Raw genomic sequence first — 21,816 nt, 5'->3', positions numbered from 1 at the left:
CTACACAGGGGGATGCACACAAGATAGTTCACATCAACAGTCACACTTCCTGCTCAATACCAGCCTGCATTGCAGAGGAATTAGTGCTGCCCTGTGCAATCCCCCTTTATTCTGTCTTCACATTCACTCTCCAGTCACAACTCCAGCTTAAACAGGAACTGTGGTGAAAATAAACCTAATGAATACAATTGCTTATTTGTTGTACAATATTCATTTAGAAATTATTTAGAAGTAGTAAAAAGGCCTGCTAGTTAAACAGGCACTAGGCCACGCCCCCGGCAATGCATCACGAGAGCCTGTCCCCCACCGCTGTCCAACGTCTATGCACACAGGGAGATATTGATTGCTTAGTAGTTGCAATAAGGTGTTATTTCCCACAATGCAATGAGGTACACAGACAGGAAACTGTCAGGACCGGATGCACAGACACAGGACGACGCAGTAACAGGTTTTTATTATATAGGATTAGTTAGAAAATCTTTTGTCGCCCGATTTACATTCTAAAATTTATCACAGGTGGTGACATCTGTAGTCCTGGCAGGTGATCTCTGTGGAATGTTTGTTTATTGAGAGTTCTAAAGACTGTACAAAATATACCGCTCTCCAAGAATGCTCTGGAGGGGAGAGAGTTCCATGTAACTAATCAGCCTAGGCTAAATATCATTGGGAGGGCTAGGCGACATTGAATATGCCGCAATATGTACATATAGGAAGGGTTTCTGATGCTGAAACCAGGAAACTTACTGTAAAAGTTGGCATCCTGAATATTTTACTGCATTCTACTATATGTCACTACAATGCCTCCTTTATTCACCCATCTGCTTTACAGAGGGACAGGTAATGAACTGTGCATCCCCCTGTGTAGCATGGAGTGAAGACAGGACAAAGGAAGGAATGCACAGCACAGTACTAGTCCCTCTATAGTGCAGATAGGGGTGTTCAGCTGAAAGTGTGTGACTGTGGAGAGTGGATGTGAGGACAGGACAAAGGAAGGAATGCAAAGCACAGGGCTATCTAGGTGTGTTCAGCTGGAGGTGTGACTGTGGACTGTGCATGTGAAGACAGGACAGTGGAAAGAATGCACAGCACAGTACTAGTCCCTCTATAGTGCAGATAGGGGCATTCAGCTGGAGGTGCGACTGTGGAGAGTGGATGTGAGGACAGGACAGAGGAAGGAATGCACAGCGCAGTACTAGTCCCTCTATAGTGCAGATAGGGGCTTTCAGCTGGAAGTGTGTGACTGTGGAGAGTGGATGTGAGGACAGGACAGAGGAAAGAATGCACAGCACAGTACTAGTCCCTCTATAGAGCAGATAGGGGCATTCAGCTGGAGGTGTGACTGTGGAGAGTGGATGTGAGGACAGAGAAAGGAATGCACAGCACTAGTCCATCTATAGTGCAGATAGGAGTGTTCAGCTGGAGGTGTGACTGTGGAGAGTGGATGTGAGGAGAGGACAGAGGAAAGAATGCACAGCACAGTACTAGTCCCTCTATAGAGCAGATAGGGGCATTCAGCTGGAGGTGTGACTGTGGAGAGTGGATGTGAGGACAGAGAAAGGAATGCACAGCACTAGTCCATCTATAGTGCAGATAGGGGTGTTCAGCTGGAGATGTGACTGTGGAGAGTGGATGTGAGGACAGGACAGAGGAAAGAATGCACAGCACAGTACTAGTCCCTCTATAGTGCAGATAGGGGCATTCAGCTGGAGGTGCGACTGTGGAGAGTGGATGTGAGGACAGGACAGTGGAAAGAATGCACAGCACAGTACTAGTCCCTCTATAGTGCAGATAGGGGCATTCAGCTGGAGGTGTGACTGTGGAGAGTGGATGTGAGGACAGAGAAAGGAATGCACAGCACTAGTCCATCTATAGTGCAGATAGGGGTGTTCAGCTGGAGGTGTGACTGTGGAGAGTGGATGTGAGGACAGAGGAAGGAATGCACAGCACAGTACTAGTCCCTCTAAAGTGCAGATGGAAGTGTGACTGTTCTGGCATCACATGCACTCTCCAAAGTCACTCTGAACAGGTCCATATTTTATTATATAAATACAGAATTATAACAATAAAAGATGGGTGTGTTCAGCTGGATGTGTGAGTATAGAGAATGGATGAGATGACAGGAATAGTGTCACACTTCCAGCTGAACACACCCATCTGCATTATAGAGGGACAAGTACTGCGCTGCGCATTCCACCTTTGTTCTGTCATCACATAGAATGTTATTGTACAATACCATGAACACATTTTACATTCTAATACTGTAATCTTTTTAATGAAATGAACAAGGTTAATTTGTGCCTGCTTTTAAAATACAGTATATAGATAAATATACATCATAAATACCATAAGTAAAATTGTAACGGATTCCTTAGTTTCTCATTCCTCTGGCATGTGCATGAATCAAATCAAATCAAAGATAGCTTTATTGGCATGACCAAGATTCATTACAGGTATTGCCAAAGCAAGGCGAAATAGGGGACATGGGAGGGGGTGGGGTAGGGGGACAATGGCTAAGCAGTCTGTGGACATTTTTTTAGGTTTACAGTTCCGTTATGCTCCTCTCAGTCTGTGGCATGCTGTGACATAGTGTGCAGCGATTGTCACTGTGGATTCCTCTTCTCCTAGTAGGATATAGGTTTTTCTCTCATCTTCTAGTGTGAGAAAGTCTGGGAATAGTTCCAACAATTTCTTAAAGTAAGTGTCCCTGGTTGCAGTATATTTGGGACAGTGCAGCAGGAAGTGGCTTTCATCCTCAAGGGTCTTCTGCTCACAGTGTTGGCATAGTCTCTCTTCCCTGGGTTTGTACGTCTGTCTGTGTCTCCCAGACTCTATTTCGAGGTTGTGAGCAGTCAATCTGTAGACACTCAGGATTTTCCTCTCTTGAGAGTTTTGCAGCTTTTCCAGGTATGGGGCCATTTCATATTCTCTTTGTAGAGACTGGTATATGGCTAGCTTTTGTGACTGTTATTTCACTCCTCCATTTTTCCACATAGTCTTCTTTGCTCTTAGCTGTGGTGCGTTTTATCTGGACTTTTGTTATGACCTGTGGGTCGGGGGTTGGAGGGAGTATAGAGCTGACCACGACTTTCAGTGCACACGGCTTTTCTTGGTCTTAATTGTGCAGCATGGCTTTGTAGTGGGGTGAGTCGGGGCTGCTGCTCTGTAGGTGGGCCCAGAAGTACAACACTCTTCTGTATCTCAAGCAGTAATGGGAATCTCCCCAGCTCAGCTCGGCAGGCATTGTTTGAGGTACTCCGATGGACATGGAGAAGGTGTTTGCAGAACTCAAGGTGGAATATTTCTGTTGGGCCGGATTCCCATTTTGATTGGTCTGGGTAGGTGGTGGGGCCTCATACTTCACTTCCGTACAGTAGGATTGGGGTGATGACACTGTCAAAAACCTTCAGCCAGACCTTTACTGGTGGTTTGAGGTGGTACAGTTCTTTCATGATGGCATAGAACGTTCGGCATGCTTTGGCTTTTAGGGCCTCCATGGCTGACTTAAGGCTTCCTGATTGGTTGATTTCCAGACCAAGGTAGGTATATTTATCAGTTCTGCTGATTTCACAGTCATTGAGTATAAAGGATGGGCTCTGGGCTGACCTGTTTTTCCTCTGGAACACCATGGTTTTGATGGTGATAGCAGTAAGAGGTCATCTGCATACAGTAAGAATTTCACTGTTGTGTCATGCAGGGTGAGTCCTGGTGCTGATGAAGCCTCTAGGGCTGAGGCTAATTTGTTGATGTATATGTTGAAAAGTGTTGGACTCAGGCTGCAACCCTGTCTTACCCCCCGACCCTGGAGGAAAAAAGGTGTTCTTTTTTCCATTTACTTTCACACTGCACTTGTTCCCAGTGTATGAGCTCTTTATGACATCATATGTTTTCCCTCCTACTCCGCTCTCTAGGAGTCTCAGGAACAAACCTGGATGCCACACTGAGTCAAAAGCCTTTTTAAAGTCCACAAAGCAGGCAAATATTTTTCCTTTTCTTCCTCTGTGTACATGGTGCTTGATAAGGGTGTGCAGGGTGTAGATGTGGTCGGTGGTGCGATGGTTTGGCATAAAACCTGCTTGGCTCTTACTGATAACATTGTGCTGTGTGAGAAAGGTGAGGATTCTCTTATTCAGGATGCTGTTGAACAGTTTTCCCAGTGTGCTGCTCACACAGATGCCTCTGTAGTTGGCTGGGTCATAGCGATCTCCACTCTTGTAAATAGGAGTTATGAGTCCTTCATTCCAGACTTCAGGGAAGTAACTGGCGTACAGGACCAGGTTGAATAGTTTCCATATTGCAGCATGGATTTCTGGGGTGCCAGATCTGATCATTTCTGATAGGATTCCATCTGTGCCACTAGCTTTTTTGCCTTTCATGGATTGTATCTTCTCTTTTATTTCCTCCAGTGTGAAAGGTGTGTCAAGTGGGTTTTGAAAATCTTTCACCTTCTCCTCCAGGTTCTTTAATTTGCTGAATATTTGTATTTGTTCTGGGCTGAGTTCTTTTATAGGAATATCTCTGTATAGGTCTTTGAAGTATTGTAGCCAGACTTGGCCATTTTGGATGTGCTGATTATTTTGTTTGGGTTTTTTGCCAATTTGTTTCCAGGTCTCCCAAAAAGAGTTGTCTTGCAGGGATTCTTCAACCCGTTCGAGTCGATTTTGGATGTGATTTTGTTTTTTCTTTTTAATGGTCGCTTTATATTGACGTTGTGCGGCGTCATGTGCTGTCCTCAATTCTATGTTGTTTGGATGTCTGTGTTTTTTGTTTGATATGGCTCGTAGGTTGTTTCTTAGTGACTTGCATTCACTGTCGAACCATTTGTTTGAGTTTTTCTTTGATGGTCTCTTTTGGGCAGTCCTTCTTATGTTGGCCATTTCCGCAATGGTGTGTAATATCTGGTTGAAGTACTTTGCTGCTTGCTGCACACCTTGTTGATCAGGGTTGTAGGTATACGTTTGATAGTCCAGGAGTAGCTGTATTGTTTCTGGTCTGTTGAGTCTCCTTGTACTTTATGGTTGATTCTCTGGACCATTTAAAAGTGGGTGGCAGGTTACACAGGCTTCCTGGATGTTGTTGTACAGAGGGTTTGCTTGAGGAATTGATGTATAGTAGGATTTGGTTGTGGTCTGACAGGTGTGATTGTGGGGTGACTATGAGAGCACGGATGCTTGCAGGGTCCATGTCACTGATGGCATAGTCCACCACACTACTACCTACATGGGAGTTTAGTGTGCATCTCCCTAGAGAGTCCCCTTTGGTTCGGCCATTAACTTTAACCAGATGTGGCTCTTCCCTCTCTTCACTGGTTTGATGTATTCTTGGAGCTCCTCCTTATACCAGATTATAATCCCTCCTGAGCAGCGGCCCTGCTTGATATGTTTGTGTTTCTGGGCTGCGACAGTGAATTCCCGATAACCAATGGGTACTGATGACTCGTCCTCTGTCTAATCTAATCTAAATTACAGTTTGTGTTTGGCTCTGTGTCATAGCTGGGTAGGTCTATACCGGGAAAAAGAAAATGTATCCTTCCCTGTTCTTTGTCAACGCAGGAAATGGTTAAGGCTATACTTGAAGAGGGTTGTAACCCTCTAATTCCCCCCCCCCCCCCCACACACACAAAACAGTGCCTCAAAAATATATGGAAAAAAGGACTGGATGCATTTGCCTAACTGCAGAAACTGTGCAGTGTGCTCATGGGACTGTGGGATTTTTTTTCTTTTAGTTACAGTAATAGTAGCTTATCTCAGCATGCAAATAACAGAAAGCTTCCCATTTTGGATAAGATTAGGACACTATGATCAGAAGTTAATCAGTCACTCCCTATATTTGAAGAGTTTACAGTGGGATGTAAACCTGTTGTCTAGGTGATGTTTGCTGTGGGAGTGACAGTTAGCTAGGTAAAAAAAAAAAAAGGGGGGGGCGCGAAGTGATGTAACCTTTAGGATCACAGAGTTACAGAAAAGATGAAAACCAGCAAAAATATTTTTTTTTTCATATCACATCTCCTTAATCTGATAGTAAACACTAAAAACAGGCTAGGTAGCTAAATAAGTAATTTCTTAGTGGGTGATTTTTATTTTTTCAGTTAATAACGTTAATAAAGTTAAAAACGTTTGGTTCCACGTTACCCAGTAGAGGAGCACCAAAGACATGCAAATATGCGACCAAGGCTCGATTTGTATTACTATGAAGTAACTTTACATGCCGAATTATCACAAACAACCCATGAGAAATGTGTAAAAAAAAAAAACAACAACCTAAAAACAGAGACAACCCCCGGCAACCAGTAATAACCTCCTAGATTTCAACCACATCAACCCTTATGCACAACAGCACACCACACCAGCTGGCCAGCACTCATACTACAGCGCTGTGTCCAGCAATGGAGGGGTGCCTCATCTGGTGTTGGACCGGCTGCACCACGTGTCATCCAGAAACCGGATTGCTTCAGTAAGGAGGACACCACTGCCTTTGGAGAGGATGAGCAAACTATTTTCTAACCCAGTGAGGCGGTGATGTATGAAGCTTCCTTTTGCAATAACTGTGGCATCATTCTTTTACTCCAACCCTAGATGGGACCCCCTGCATTGCTGGACACAGCGCTGTAGTAGGCTGGCCAGCTGGTGTGCTGTACTGTTGTGCATGAGGGTTGATGTGGTTGTCAGCTAGGAGCTTATTACTGGTTATCTCTGATTCATGTATTTAGGGGGGTTAATCATGTTTCCCACAGGTTGCCTGTCATAATTTGGCAAATAAAGTTACATAATAATACGGTTCAAGCCTTGGTCACATGTTTTTGTACAATTGCTCTGCTTGAGCCAGGTTGCTCCTGCGGTGCAGTGCCATATATTTCCGAATAGGGAGGTGCATCATCCCTTGTTTTTTCCTACAAAGGTATGCAAATTTTTGTAATAATTTATAGGTTATTCATTCAAAAATTGATATATTTTTGAATGTCAGTTTTAGTGCCAAATACAATACATTAAATAAGCTGACACTATACGCTTCCCTTTCTTTTTTTAAATCAGAAATCTGTAGAACCTTGCAAAATGGATGTTCTACATTCAAAAAGCCCCACTCTGGCTTGAGTGGATGAAATGTAGGTCCACATAGAGTGCTTTGGATTCACTATATAGCCCGGTAGTTAGGCCTGTGTTTGCTTTACTAGGTGGAATAGCTTAGAATTTGCAAGTCAGCAAGTTTTGTGCATTGTGCAACAGATTTTGCATTATTAATTTTTATTTTCGAGCTGTCCAAACTCTTCCCACTATCCTAGCATCACCCACAGGAGCTAGTCATAGAGCATCTGTGTGCCACCCCACCACCTCCCCCAGGGGAAGCTTGTTTGAGGGTTTTTTTTAGCAGCTGTTTAGATCCCTTTCAATTTCTGCTGTTATTCAGCTTCCACGTGGAAGAATGATGACCTATTGAACTTTCATCACTGTCCTGCTATAAATTTTTACACAGCCACACAAAAGTTTTACGGCCTCGGATTAGTTTTCAGTGATGCAGTCCAACCACTCCAACGGTACAGACTGGTTTATTAACTCTTGCAATGAAAAGAAAAATGTAAACATAGGCAAGTTCTAACCAGGATAAGTACTACAGTACAATCCCAGTAATCCAGAACTCAACTAACCAGCACAAATCGCCAGCAGTGCTCACGGTTTTGATGGCCGACCTCTTAGGCTGTTTGTGGGCTCTGCTGTGCTTAAAGACTGGATTCCACAGCTCCCCCAAGATTAACAGACTTTCAATTACTAGATTTTAACATTGAATACTGAATGCATGGCATGTATAGAGAGTGGGGTATAATACTGTATTAGCTAGGCCTATTTTTAACATTGAGCCTCAAGCAACCAGAAGCCATACTTATCCGGCATCAGCTGATCCCTGTCAGTGCCGGATAACCAAGACTCTGCTGTATATTTTATTTTAGTATTTAATATATGTTCATATTTATCTCATCACGTCACTTCAGGTAAAGTTCATTAGAAATGATACATGGATGCATGTAGTTTATGTAAAATCTGGTTCTGTTTGCTGCATTATTGACTAAGGATTGTGCTATATATTTAACTGTTTAACACTGGACATCTCTAACATTTTGTTACCCCTGACTCTGTACATCATCAGATCTTACCAGCTGCGCTGCCAGGACGCTGGAGAACTCGCTGTTCATGGCGTAGGGGAGAGCGGTCTGCGCCCTGGATCCATAGGTTGTCTGAAACCTCTTCTTAACTTCATTCAAGAAGTTAAATGCTCTGGAACGTTCAAAGTCCTGGAACAGCACATACACAACATGAGGCGGGTATAGGATATAAAACTTGACACACTCAGGTTTTCTTCAGGCACTCCTTTGAAAGAAATCTGAAGTGAGAGCGATATGCAGGCTGACATGTAATTCCTTTTAAAACAATACCAGTTGCCTGGCTGTCCTGCTGACCCTCTGCCTCTAATACTTTTAGCCATAGACCAGGAATATGCATGCAGATCAGGTGTTTCTGAAAAAAAATGACACGATTCTCTACATGCTTGTTTCAGGTGTGTGATCCAAACACTACTGTAGCCAAAGATCAGCAGGACTGCCAGTCAACTGGTGTTTAAAAGAAAATAAATATGGCAGCCTCCATATACCTCTCACTTCAAGTACCCTGGAAGGCCTAACTAAATCCTAAACCGTAGAAAGTAAAGTCCCCAGTATCTGGCACCGGCGGGGATTGATTGATGCCAGATACATGTGCTTACTGGTTGCTTCAGGAATCGGCCAAACAGCACAAGCCTCCTCCCAGTGCAGCACAAAACACTCATTGAGTCTCCAGCGCCATCTTCTAACCTTCCTGCAGCTCCTAGCGGCTTTCCCGGCGTATCACCTGACCTGCACAGATGCCAGAAAGCTGCTAGGAGGTACAGGAAGGCTATTAGATGGCACTGGGGGCTCTGTGCGTATTTTATGCCCCGCAACCTCCCCCCCCCTAAAAAAAAAACAAAAAAACTCAAAGTACAGTCCCTGTTATGCCCTCAGACATGAGGACTTTGCTATAAGATGAATATGTTTGTAGGCGTAGTCCTGTGTTAAACAAGGGTGAAACATGGATAAATTATTTACTTTTGGACAACTCTGAATTTAGACACACAGTATAAACTGTTTTTTGTGATCATTTTTAACCACTTGAGGAGCACAGGTTTACACCCCCTAGTGACAAGGCGATTTTTCACAATTCAGCACTCTGCAGCTTTAGCAGTTTGCTGCATGGCCATGCAACTTAGCACACAAATGAATATTACCTCCTTTTCTTGCCACAAATAGGCCTTTCTTTTGGTGGTCTCTGATCGCTGGAATCGTTAGTTAATTTTTCTAATAGAAAAAAAAAAAGCTTTTTTTTTTTTAAATTGGCCATAGTTAAGCCTCTCTCTTCCTCCTCCCCCCCCTAAATTGGCCCTGGGCTGCAATTAAGACTTGTAACCTCCTCTCTTAGGCGGATGCCTATGAGAAGGATTTGAATGTGTGCAGCTTGGAGAGACAGCTTAGTGTCCCCCGTACAGCGCTGCGCTAGATCGCAGAGCTGTACAGATGTAAAGAAAGGTTTTTTTTCCCCTTTATCTTCCCAAAAGCCCGTCAGCCAATCGCGGCTGGCAGGCTAATCCCGGCCCACCGCTCTTGATGCCAATTGGCGTTAGTCGGTTTTGGGGCTACTACCCTTCCACTGCTGATCGACGTTAGGCGGTCGGGAGGGGGTTAATGTGCTTTTAAAGTGTTTTAAACTGCTTATAACAATTTATACAACACTGTAACTTAACAACACATATGTAGTTAAAAAAAAGCAGCATTCTATATTTTGTACATGAAGAAAAAAACTTTGTAGCTCTAAAACGTAACTCGAGTCGTTTGTAAGTAGGGGACCGCCTGTATATAGAAAGCCAAAAACACAGATCGTCTAAGAAGGTAAGACATTTATTTCCATGTAAATCAGTCTCAGGCTTCACTAGTTCTGGTCTTCAGTAAAAAGGACAACTGAAGTCAGAGGTATATGGAGGCTGACATATTTATTTCCTTTTAAAGAGACACTGAAGCGAAAAAAAATATATGATATAATGAATTGGTTGTGTACTATGAATAATTACTAGAAGATTAGCAGCAAAGAAAATATTCTCATATTTTTATTTTCAGGTATATAGTGTTTTTTTTAACACTGCATCATACTCTAATATGTGCAGATTACACAACACTCAGCATTCAAAATGATTCTTTCAGAGCAGTCTGTGAACTAATGAACTCTCCTCTGGCAAAGGAAAAGTAAATAGTTAACTAACAGTTGAGATAATAAAAGTCAGAAAACAGCCCTCTCCACGACTTTTGAAAGTCGTAGAGATAATGTTTTTTTTGTATAGAGATAACAACTGGAGTTTCTTAACTCTTCCTGTACTGGAAACAATTAGACTGATGTATCTGATCTTAATGTTTTATTTCTTAGCTGTACTACACATATAAATCATAAGATCATAGTTTTTTTTCTCGCTTCAGTGTCTCTTTAAGCAATACCAGTTGCCTGGCAGCCCTGCTGGACTATTTGGCTGCAGTAGTTGCTGAATCACACAAGAAACAAGCACACAGCCAATTTAGTCAAATCTGACAATAATGCCATAAACATCTGACCTGCTGTCTATGGCTAAGTATCACGGCCTGAGCCCACTAATGCAGTTGTGCGCAGTTGTATCTGCTTTTCAGCATTTGTAACATTGATGTGTTGCTGAAAAGCGGACACAACTGCGCACAACTGCATTAGTGGGCTCAGGCCCTTAGAGGTAAGGGATCAGCAGGCTAGCCAGGCAACTGGTATTGCTTAAAAGGAAATTAACATGGCAGCTTCCATATACCTCTCACTTCAGTTGTTCTTGCACAGGCCCAGCTAACGTGGTGGTGTGCAATCTCTGTACACAATAGCTTTATACAGGAATCAAACCAACTCACATCGTCGGTGATGCACAGGTATATGATGCGGTCCTGACAGATGTAGTGGAACAGGTAACTGTGGAGGTAGAGCAGAAAGAGAGAAAATTATTTTACAGTATTAGGCATGGAACACTAAATGCTAGCAATCTATTCATTGGAGCAACAGAAGTAGACATAAATACCAAGTTCAAAAAGTTCCTACAGTGAGAAAAATAAAATAAAAATAGTCCACTAATACATCCGATGGCTCGAGATCAGAACAATTTCACTGATCAGATGATATGACTATTTGTAAATGCAGATATAGCAAAAGTGACCACTAATGACAGTTTTTCACCATTTGTTTAGTTTCTAGTGGCTATATTTTTTTTTTTTACGTTTGCTTTAAGGCCAGTTTTACACTTGTTTTTTTGCATTGTTGTGGGATGGGATGCTCCTGCCACATCCCACCACCCCCCTCTCAATGACGTATTCACGGGGATTCTCTGCAGAGAGCGCATAGGCTTCTCTTACCCCAAGTATGGCGTGTTAAGCACGGTGCTAGTGGTAACACTGTTGCGCTTTCGTTGGCTCGCATACTTCTGGCGCACAGCAACGGACCGCTATAAGTGTTAAAGTCTCCATAGACTTTCATTGCTTTTGCGGCCCCTTGAGGTAAATTACGGCAACACAATGCAGGAATTACCCACAATTGTAAAAGGGCCCTGAAAGTAAAACGACTGTGAGAGAAATACTGAGGCTGTTTACATGGCCAATCGGAAGCTGAGCCACAACCCAGGAGGTGTTCAGAAGGTATCAAATCATTTTGAAAAATCGGGGCAGCAAACGCAGCCAATAGCTTTCACTCATGACAGCACTACTTTAAAGACACATGAACTTCCTGGTTGTGGGACCAAAGCTACCCCTCCTGTCTTCATGCTGAACAGCGACATGACCAAGAGAACGGCACATGCACTGACATGTGGGTGTCTGACACCTAAGCAGATAGCAACCCAATTATTGACTAATCAAAACCGGATGTGTGAATGCACCCTTACAGGAAGAGCATCAGCATAGAAGTCCGGCTACTGGAATTGTTTATAAGGAAATGCACATGGCAGCCTCCATATAAACAGGGGTGTAAAAATCAAATACAAAGAGGGCTAAAATTGAACACTGGGACCAAGTTGCAGGTCAATCTCAATTGTCTAGTTGCCGCCTCCCTCCCTTATAAAGTTCCCTGGTGTCTAATGCCTCCCCATACTGTTTCCTGGTGTCTAGTGCCCCCCCTCCTTTATACAATTCCCTGGTGTCTAATGCCTCCTCCCTCCCTTATACAGTTCCCTAGTGTCTAGGGACCACCACCTTTCCCTACACAGTTCCCTGGTGTCTAATGCCTCCCCATACTGTTTCCTGGTGTCTAGTGCCCCCCCCTTTATACAATTCCCTGGTGTCTAATGCCTCCTCCCCTTATACAGTTCCCTAGTTTCTAGGGACCACTACCTTCCCCTATACAGTTCCCTGGTGTCTAGTGCTTCTCCCCATCCTCCTCTATATGGTTTCCCTCGTGATCTAGGGCATCACTTTCAGTTTAGCTTCCCTGATGGTCTAGAGCAGGCCAAAAATAATGCAAAGGGGGAAATCACTTGCGGGCCAAACTTGATGGCTCTGCTGACCAGAACCTTAGTTTGTTACTCCTGTTTGCACCCCAATCGGAAAGAAACTGGCTTGCCACAAGCAATGGCAGTAAAACTGGGATAGAGTTTGACCTCTCTCTTTAGTTACCAAAAAACAAAACTTTACTTAATTGCTTCCCAATCTCTGCAGAAGAGCTTGCTCACCTCCTGGACAAAAAGAAAGGAAAATCTTCCTGAACAGAGACACTGACTGTAGTAAGACAACAAAGATTGTAAGCTTATCCATTCTATACAAAACAAAAAAAAAGGATGGCGGTGTTGCACTGTTATTGCGAACCTGAAACAAAAATACACTGCTGAGATAAAACCATTGCATTTATAATCCTCCCAAATAGGACATTCCTAGAATCCCAAGGTTTTACTTTGTATTTTATGCTGGATACACACAAGGTGTTTCCGCACTCGATGCGCCCGTCGATTCGCGTCGACTTGATTATTTCCGACATGTCCGATTCGCGTTTCGATGGATCGTTAGGTCGATTTGGCATACTTTACATGTAAATCGACCTAACAATCATCGAAATGCGCTCGGAAATAATAGAGTTGACGAGATTAGACGGGCGCATCGAGTGCGGAAACGCACCGTGTGTATCCAGCATAAGGTTAAAATCTATTTTTAAAGTTTTAAACAACAGTAACAAGCAATCTGATGTTTAAGAAGCAGCAGTAGCACTTATTGCAGCCGCTTCGAGAAAAAAAACCTGTCCTGAATTTGCCATAAGAATACACAGCCTTCTCCTCACCTGCCATGGGAGTACGTCAGCTTGTTGTTTTCGGATGGGATCTTGGCCAGGATCTGTTCTGTCACCTCCAGGAAATTTCCCCCACACCAGGCATGTTTGGCCAAGATGGTGGTTCCTCTTGCAACAACAGAGAACAAGATCGCCATCTCTCCCCTGCCAAGAGCAAAGCGGACATGTTAGAAGAAGAGGCTGCAACTCCTCATTACATAGAATCAGCTTCTCCAACATCAAGTGTCAATTAACGTCGGAGTGAGTGAGGTCCTGTCATCCTGCCTTCACTTGCCTGGGATGGAATATAAGATAAGGCTTGACACAGATTCTTCTCATAGCATGGCACAAATTCCTGGCCTTCCTATTGATATCACCCAATTTATCCACATAAAAATCCTAAACAAAATGGTCTAGTATAAAACCTAAACCAGTCCAGGCAATAAAGATATCACTATTTAAAGGGCAACTGAAGTGAGAAGAATAGGGAGGCTGACATATCTATTTCGTTTTAAGCAATACCAGTTGCCTGGCTACCATGCTGATCCTCTGCCTCTAATACTTTTAGCCATAGACCCTGAACAAGCATGCAGCAGATCAAGTGTTTCGGACATTGTCACATCTGGCAAGATTAGCTGCATGCTGGTTTCTGGTGTTATTCAAATACTACTGCAGCCAAATAGATCAGCAGGGCTGCCAGGCAAGTGGCAACTGGTATTGTTTAAAAGGAAATAAATATGGCAGCCTCCATATTCTTCTCACTTCAGCGGTTCTTGACTAGGACCAGCCATGAATGGGGTTATGCAAAAAAAACTCAACGTTTGTTGCGAGATTACTGTACACCTGCTTAAAATAGCAAATCACACTAGTTTATTGGCGATGTTTGGGTGTTAAACAGACAGAAGACATAATGGTGATTATTAATAGTGTACTACAATTAGAAGAAAAAACAAATCAAAATTTGCCCACAAAACAGAGAACTAGAAACACTCCCCTCTAAGCAGGATCTCTCAGGCCTTGTCCCCTACAGGCTAGCTAGCGACACGTCTTGTCAACATCGGCCCTGTAATGTTGCCAGATGGATTGCGTCCAATTTCCTTGCCAGACGACATACCTCACACGTGTGTAGAAGGCTCAAGTTTTAACTGCAGTTTAAACTTGTTTTAGCAGCTCACTACCAAACACTCTGCGATCTTTGCACTCTGACCTGTATTGGCAGACACACATACAGGTCAGAGCACAGAGGATACAAGTAACTTACTGGCACATACCATTATCCACTGTGACATGTAGTATGAGCGCATACTGTACAGTCTATTAAGTTGATCTTCCCATCAGATAAAAATCTTTGCAAGATGCTGGACACAAAGATGGAGGGCATAGCTGTGCAGTATTTACTTTCACCCGCTATATGTCGTACTGGTACCCATTATTGCACAGTAGTAAGTGATAAAGAGTACATATTAGTTAATACATGAACCAACAAACTCTATCATAGGCTTCACATATCAACATACATGCGCACTCCACCATTCTTACACCACCTGGTGTGCCAATGTGGAGGAAAAATCTAATTAAAAATGTATATACGCGCACAGATAATGTAGACTTTTTTTTTTTTTAATAAAAAGATAAAAATAGGGTTCCTCCACCTATATTTAGGAAAAAGGCCTGAAACTGTAAATACAAGTTTATAAAAATTCCTACATTGCACATTCCAGCAGTGTCCCAAAAAAGGATGCAGAGGAAGGAAAGGGTCAATTGTAGATAGAACTCTACAACTGACCCAAATTAAGGTTATTGCATATTTGTAATAAACCGGTAGCCTTTACTAGGATGTCCCATCATTTAATAAAGTGAAAGCAGAAGCTGCTGTAAGTCAGTCAGTGTCGTATAAATCTACCACAAAAAGCAACCAAAGCTAAAGTGACCATTACTCAATAGGAGGTAGGCAGATGTTCCCAGCATATCACAAGGAATCTGCTAGAGGCAAGAAACGTTACATTTCCAGTCTAGCAAGAGAAAGAAATGCTCTCCGAGGAGAACAAGCAAATTACTATTTTGCAAGTAATTATTCATGGTACGTTTGGCAGCTGGTGTTAAAAGTCTACAATCCGCTAACGAGCATAATTATACGACTAAATCATTACGGCTTTGCATAGACATAATCTGTTATCACAAAGCGAAATAGAGATCCTTCTTTTGTGAGAAAGCCCTTTTCCACGAAAGCTCGGCAGCAGCTTCCTCTCCAAACTGGGCCAAAATCTCACAGAAAGCGCTGCATAATAACAGTCAATGGTACAGCTTCCATGCACAGGTTTCGTGGAATGCAATGCATTTTATTTCTGTCACCATCTTTTTAAGTCCATACCCACAGCAAGATTTCATCTGTCATTTTGACAAACGTTCCTTCCAGCTGACAAAAAAAAGCAGCAAACGACGTTAAAGGACGTCCGATATACAGTGAGGAATGTTTGTTTTGAAAGACCGGCATGGCAGATCAAATCAGAAACATTCGTTCAGAGCCAATAATATTTCCACTAAAGGCAGTGGACGTCGCACTTCGTTTAACAATGCGATCATTCGTGTAAGGTTCGTCATCCACATCCCACCACTTAACATCTTGAAAGATAGATCGTGTAACGAGTATTCATTGGTAGATTTCCACAGGTACTTGCCTTAAAGTGAACTTCAGATGGTGAGGCGTGTCTTATTTATACTTACTCGGGGCTTCCTCCGGCTCCATGAGGACCATAGCATTCCTCATCGTCTTGTTCGAGCCCTCCATTCTGCCGCTATGATTCCCGGTAATCCGATAATTGTGGGTTTCTGCGCATGGGCGGCTCGGCAGCGCGCAACCCTCATTGTGCTGCTGTCCCCTGGATCATTCTGCGTCTGCGCTGAACGTTCCAGGGGATAGGAGCGGGGTACACATGACTGAGCCGCACATGCGGAGAAGCCCATGACTGGCTGCGACTAACCGGATTACCGGGAGTCATAGTGGCAGAACGGAGGAGCCGAACACGACGGTGAGGGATGCCATGGTCCTTATGAGCTAGAGGAAGCCTAAGGCAAGTATAAATAAGCTACACTTCACCATCTCAGGTACACTTTAAAGGGAAGCGAATGCAAGAAGTACATGGAGGCTGCAATATTTATTTCCTTTTAAACAATACCAGTTGCCTGGTAGCCCTGCTGATTTTATTTGGCTGCAGTGAATCACACTAGAAACAAGCATGCAGCTAATCTTGTCAGATCTGACAATAATGCATCCTTGTTCAGGGTCTATGACTAGAAGTATTAGAGGCAGAGGATCAGCAGACAGCCAGGCACCTGGTATTGTTTAAAAGGAAATAAATATGGCAGCCTAGACATCCCTCACAATTCAGGTTCCCTTTAAGAGATTGTGCTGAACCCTTCTTAAAAGGGAACCATAGATGAACATGAAAGAAATGTTATACATACAGTGCAGGAAATAATTATTTGACCCCTCACTGATTTTGTAAGTTTGTCCAATGACAAAGAAATGAAAAGTCTCAGAACAGTATCATTTCAATGGTAGGTTTATTTTAACAGTGGCAGATAGCACATCAAAAGGAAAATCGAAAAAATAACCTTAAATAAAAGATAGCAACTGATTTACATTTCATTGAGTGAAATAAGTTTTTGAACCCTCTAACAATAAAAGGCTTAATACTTAGTGGAAAAACCCTTGTTTGCAAGCACAGAGGTCAAACGTTTCTTGTAATTGATGACCAAGTTTGCACACATTTTAGGAGGAATGTTGGTCCACTCCTCTTTGCAGATCATCTCTAAATCCCTAAGGTTTCTAGGCAGTCTCTGTGCAACTCTGAGCTTGAGCTCCTTCCATAGGTTTTCTATTGGCTTAAGGCCTGGAGACTGACTAGGCCACTCCATGACCTTAATGTGCTTCTTCTTGAGCCACTCCTTTGTTGCCTTTGCTGTATGTTTTGGGTCATTGTCGTGCTGGAACACCCATCCACGACCCATTTTCAGTTTCCTGGTAGAGGGAAGGGGGTTGTCCTTCAGGATTTCACGATACATGGCTCCGTCCATTTTCCCGTTAATGCGATTAAGTTGTCCTGTGCCCTTAGCAGAAAAACACCCCCAAAGCAAAATGTTTCCACCCCCATGCTTGACGGTGGGGACGGTGTTTTGGGGGTCATAGGCAGCATTTTTCTTCCTCCAAACACAGCGAGTTGAGTTAATGCCAAAGAGCTCTATTTTGGTCTCATCAGACCACAGCACCTTCTCCCAGTCACTCACAGAATCATTCAGGTGTTCATTGGCAAACTTCAGATGGGCCTGCACATGTGCCTTCTTGAGCAGGGGGACCTTGCGAGCCCTGCAGGATTTTAATCCATTGCGGTGTAATGTGTTTCCAATGGTTTTCTTGGTGACTGTGGTCCCTGCTAATTTGAGGTCATTTACTAACTCCTCCCGTGTAGTTCTAGGATGCTTTTTCACCTTTCTCAGAACCATTGACACCCCATGAGGTGAGATCTTGCGTGTAGCCCCAGAGCGAGGTCGATTGATGGTCATTTTGTGCTCCTTCCATTTTCGAACAATCGCACCAACAGTTGTCACCTTCTCTCCCAGCTTCTTGCTAATGGTTTTGTAGCCCCTTCCAGCCTTGTGCAGGTCTACAATTTTGTCTCTGACATCCTTGGACAGCTCTTTGGTCTTTCCCATGTTGGAGAGTTTGGAGTCTGCTTGATTGATTCTGTGGACAGGTGTCTTTTATACAGGTGACTAGTTAAGACAGGTGTCCTTAATGAGGGTGACTAATTGAGTAGAAGTGTCTAACCACTCTGTGGGAGCCAGAACTCTTAATGGTTGGTAGGGGTTCAAAAACTTATTTCACTCAATGAAATGCAAATCAGTTGCTATCTTTTATTTAAGGTTATTTTTTCGATTTTCCTTTTGATGTGCTATCTGCCACTGTTAAAATAAACCTACCATTGAAATGATACTGTTCTGAGACTTTTCATTTCTTTGTCATTGGACAAACTTACAAAATCAGTGAGGGGTCAAATAATTATTTCCTCCACTGTACCTGGGCTTCCTCCAGCCCCATACGCTCTGATCGACCCCACGCCGCCGTCTTCCGCTGCCCGCAACTATGAGAACCGGGACCCTGCTCTGCTGTGAGTCGGATCCAGTCTAAGCGTAAGGGAAGTGCGCTGTTTGCGTATCTCTCCAGCAGCCGCTGGGCGCACGTCTCCTGCGTAGCTGGCTCTGATGACGTCAGTGACGGGACCCTGTTCTCGTAGATGCAGGCAGCGGAGGACGGCGGCATGGGATCGATCAGAGCTTATGGGGCTGGGGGAAGCCCCAGCTATGTATAAAATCTTTTTCATGTTCATCTCTGGTTCCCTTTAAGAGAGAGGAGCCTCAGAATCCTATTGAGGCTTCCCTTGCTACTCTGTTGTCCCCCCCTTGCTGAGCGCAGCTTCCCTCCAGATCGGGGTTGCACTCCTCCACTGTTACGACCGTGAAGCGGCTCCTGCATACTGTGCATGCACGAACAGGCTGGGTCAGCTATTGTGCGGCCACACTGAAGGCATAGTAGCTGCATGGCCCCGATGCCTTGTCGATAATCTTCCGAGGGTCTGCGCTCAGTGACGGGGACATCAGAATACAGAGGGTATCCTCAATCCTATCCTGAGGCTTCCCTCTCTATCGAAGTATCAAATTTTGTACCCGAAACTCGGGTACACTATAAACTTGCACAATGTAAGAAACGGATTCATTGAATCAGAAAATAGTGCAGTTGTTACGGGATCGGTTTTTCATCCAGTACAATCACAATGTTCAAACGTGACAAATTCCAATGCAAAATAATAATGATTGATCAGGTGGAACAGCTCAGGATTGATGGATTTATCTCTTTGCACTGCATTAAGTATTATAAAACTAAAATCTGATTAAAATTGAGGTGGTAAAATGATGACTGCATTCTTTGCACATTTGTAGAACAGAACACATTTGGATAAGCCATGGTTCAGTCATAGTAAAATGGATAATTTACTCAAGCCTAGAAATAAAGGTTTTGGTCTAGCTGAAAATGAACTAAATATGGTTCGAAGCGCTGATTATAAGCGCATGTAAGCATCCCAGGCACTGGGCTTTACTCCAACAGTTTATTTTCTTTTAACATTTAGAATGGAAGTGGAAAATACCTTTAAGCTGCTTTTCCTTCTAGCAGGGACTTTCCACCATCTCCAAGCAGGGCTGTGGAGCTGGTACAAAAATCCACTGACTCCGACTCCTCAGTTTATGATTCAACCTATTCCGACTCCTCTTATTTGCATATTACAATCTTGTTGATTGAAAGTATGTAACATGAAAATCGTCTTTTAACTGCCAACGCTTAGCAATTTTTTATTAACAGACAACTGAAGTGAGAAGGATATGTAGACTGCCATATTTATTCCCTTTAGTCATAGACTAAAACTAGTCCTTGGTAAGAGTACTTGAAAAAGGTACAGACCGGAACAAAGAACATCTATCAGGCCCTAGGCAATGTAACTGTGGGTACATGTAAGAGTGATGTGCAGGGACTCTACAGGGGAATGAGGGGATTCTACCTCTATTACACATTCTTCATGCACAATCTGAACCAGGTTTATGGGTGATAGACAATACCTCTGTGTTCAATGTGCACAACATTCTCAGTGGATTCCCTGCAGCTCTGTGGGGAGTGCATATGTATAGTACTACTGTGTAACAAAGTAAACCTGAGACAGATGAAATTAAAAGTTTTATACATACCTGGGGCTTCCTTCAGCCCCCTTCAGACTAATCAGTCTCTCGCTGTCCTCCTCTGCCACCTGGATCTTCTGCTATGAGTCCAGGTACTTGATCCAGTCTGGCGTAGTGCGCATGTACACACTCTGCCGCCGGGAGCGTACTACATCTGCGCAGCACAATTGTGCAGGTGCAGAATGCTCCTGGCTGAGGAAGCGGCATGCGGCCGGACTGCGCTGACTGGCTGAATTACCGGGACTCATAGCAGAAGATCCAGGTGGCGGAGGAGGACAGCGAGGGACTGATTAGCCTGAAGGGGGCTGGAGGAAGCCCCAGGTATGTATAAAACTTTTAATTTCATCTGTCTCAGGTTTACTTTGTTACACAGTAGTACTATACTCTACATACTCTACATATATTCATCCGTCTCAGGTACCCTTTAATTCATAGTCACGAAAAACAAAAGTTTGCTTTCCTAAAACAAAGAATTTGCGATAATTCAGGTTGGAGTGAGCTTGAGATGTCTCCCAGAGCAACACTGCTGAATATATGCAAATTAACCAATGTACCCTTAGAAGCTAAACACACCTCCAGAACCGCTGGAATGCAATGATGTGTCAGCTTGTTAATTTGTACAGAGCCATAATAATCCAACATGCATACAGACTGTTTCGGATTGTTTGATCCTCATCAGTGCATGGCATGGATTAATTTGGCTCTATGGAGTAGGGCTTGTGAATCCGAGAGGCACAGACTAACCAGCAAGCTCATGGTGACCCAGAACTAATTGGAGTGTGTAAGGGACTATAATGGTCCTAAAAGCCCCCTTACTAAGATGTTAAGAAAAACAAATTTTGCTTTTCTAAAACAGAAAGAATTTGCGATAATTCAGGTTGGAGTGAGCTTGAGATGTCTTGAGATTCATAGTCGCCAAACCAAATTTTAACAACATATCAAATTATTTGATTTCATCAGCAAAGAGAGTCCATACATTTGCATAAATCAGCATCAACGCAGAATTATTTCCATCTCATTGACCATCTCTATTAGTGACACAGCTACACATCAGGCTTTATTCTTACAGCATAGATGTTATTTAGTGTATTTAAGAGATTCCTGTGTACACATAATTATATACTGTACAGTCACAATCAGATACTGTATGCATATCTGACTTTAAAAATACGGGGACTGCTTTATTGAAGCAGCACAAGTAACTAATTTTAATTGATTTATTTCATTTTTGTGAACTAAGCACAGCTATTACTGTATATATAAATTATTTATGATGACTTATCTGAGAAATAGAACACTTTATCACATTTTCTATTTTAATTACAGGTTAAATTCATGAGGAGTCGGAGTATTTTTTCCCGACTCCAGGCACCCAAAATTGCTCCGACTCCAACTCCACAGCCCTGTCTCCAAGGGCCTTTTTCCACTACACAGCTGAATCGCAAATCGCTAGTAATTTTTGAATCGCTAGGGTTGTTACTTTATCATAGAAATCATAAGAAGTATTTTCCACTATAGTGATTCGATTTGGAAATCGCAATCGCTTTCTGGAGCGATTTTTAGAGTGATAATGCAATTCAAATTAAAAATCACAATCGCATAACAGAATTAATGAAAAATCGCAATCGCTGGCGTTTGTGATTGCTAGTGGAAAAGGGCGCCAAATGCT

At 43.1% G+C, this 21,816-nt stretch overlaps 1 protein-coding gene across 1 annotated transcript in view; it reads right to left on the bottom strand.

Moving 5' to 3' along the window:
- The window catches only part of VAMP7 (vesicle associated membrane protein 7), a 51,713-nt gene that overhangs the window by 18,122 nt on the left and 11,775 nt on the right, over nt 1–21,816 (bottom strand). The window contains exons 2-4 of the mRNA XM_068250897.1: nt 13,374–13,526; nt 10,973–11,030; nt 8,144–8,281 (exon numbers count right to left, since the gene is read on the bottom strand). Of these exons, the coding sequence (XP_068106998.1) occupies nt 8,144–8,281; nt 10,973–11,030; nt 13,374–13,519 (342 nt within the window). The 5' untranslated portion in view covers nt 13,520–13,526. The remainder of the gene's footprint in view (nt 1–8,143; nt 8,282–10,972; nt 11,031–13,373; nt 13,527–21,816) is intronic.

Source organism: Hyperolius riggenbachi, chromosome 8, assembly GCF_040937935.1.
Source record: "Hyperolius riggenbachi isolate aHypRig1 chromosome 8, aHypRig1.pri, whole genome shotgun sequence".
Lineage (NCBI taxonomy): Eukaryota > Metazoa > Chordata > Amphibia > Anura > Hyperoliidae > Hyperolius > Hyperolius riggenbachi.
The sequence above is the reverse complement of the archived record's forward strand: the minus strand, read 5'-3'. Positions and strand labels throughout refer to the sequence as shown.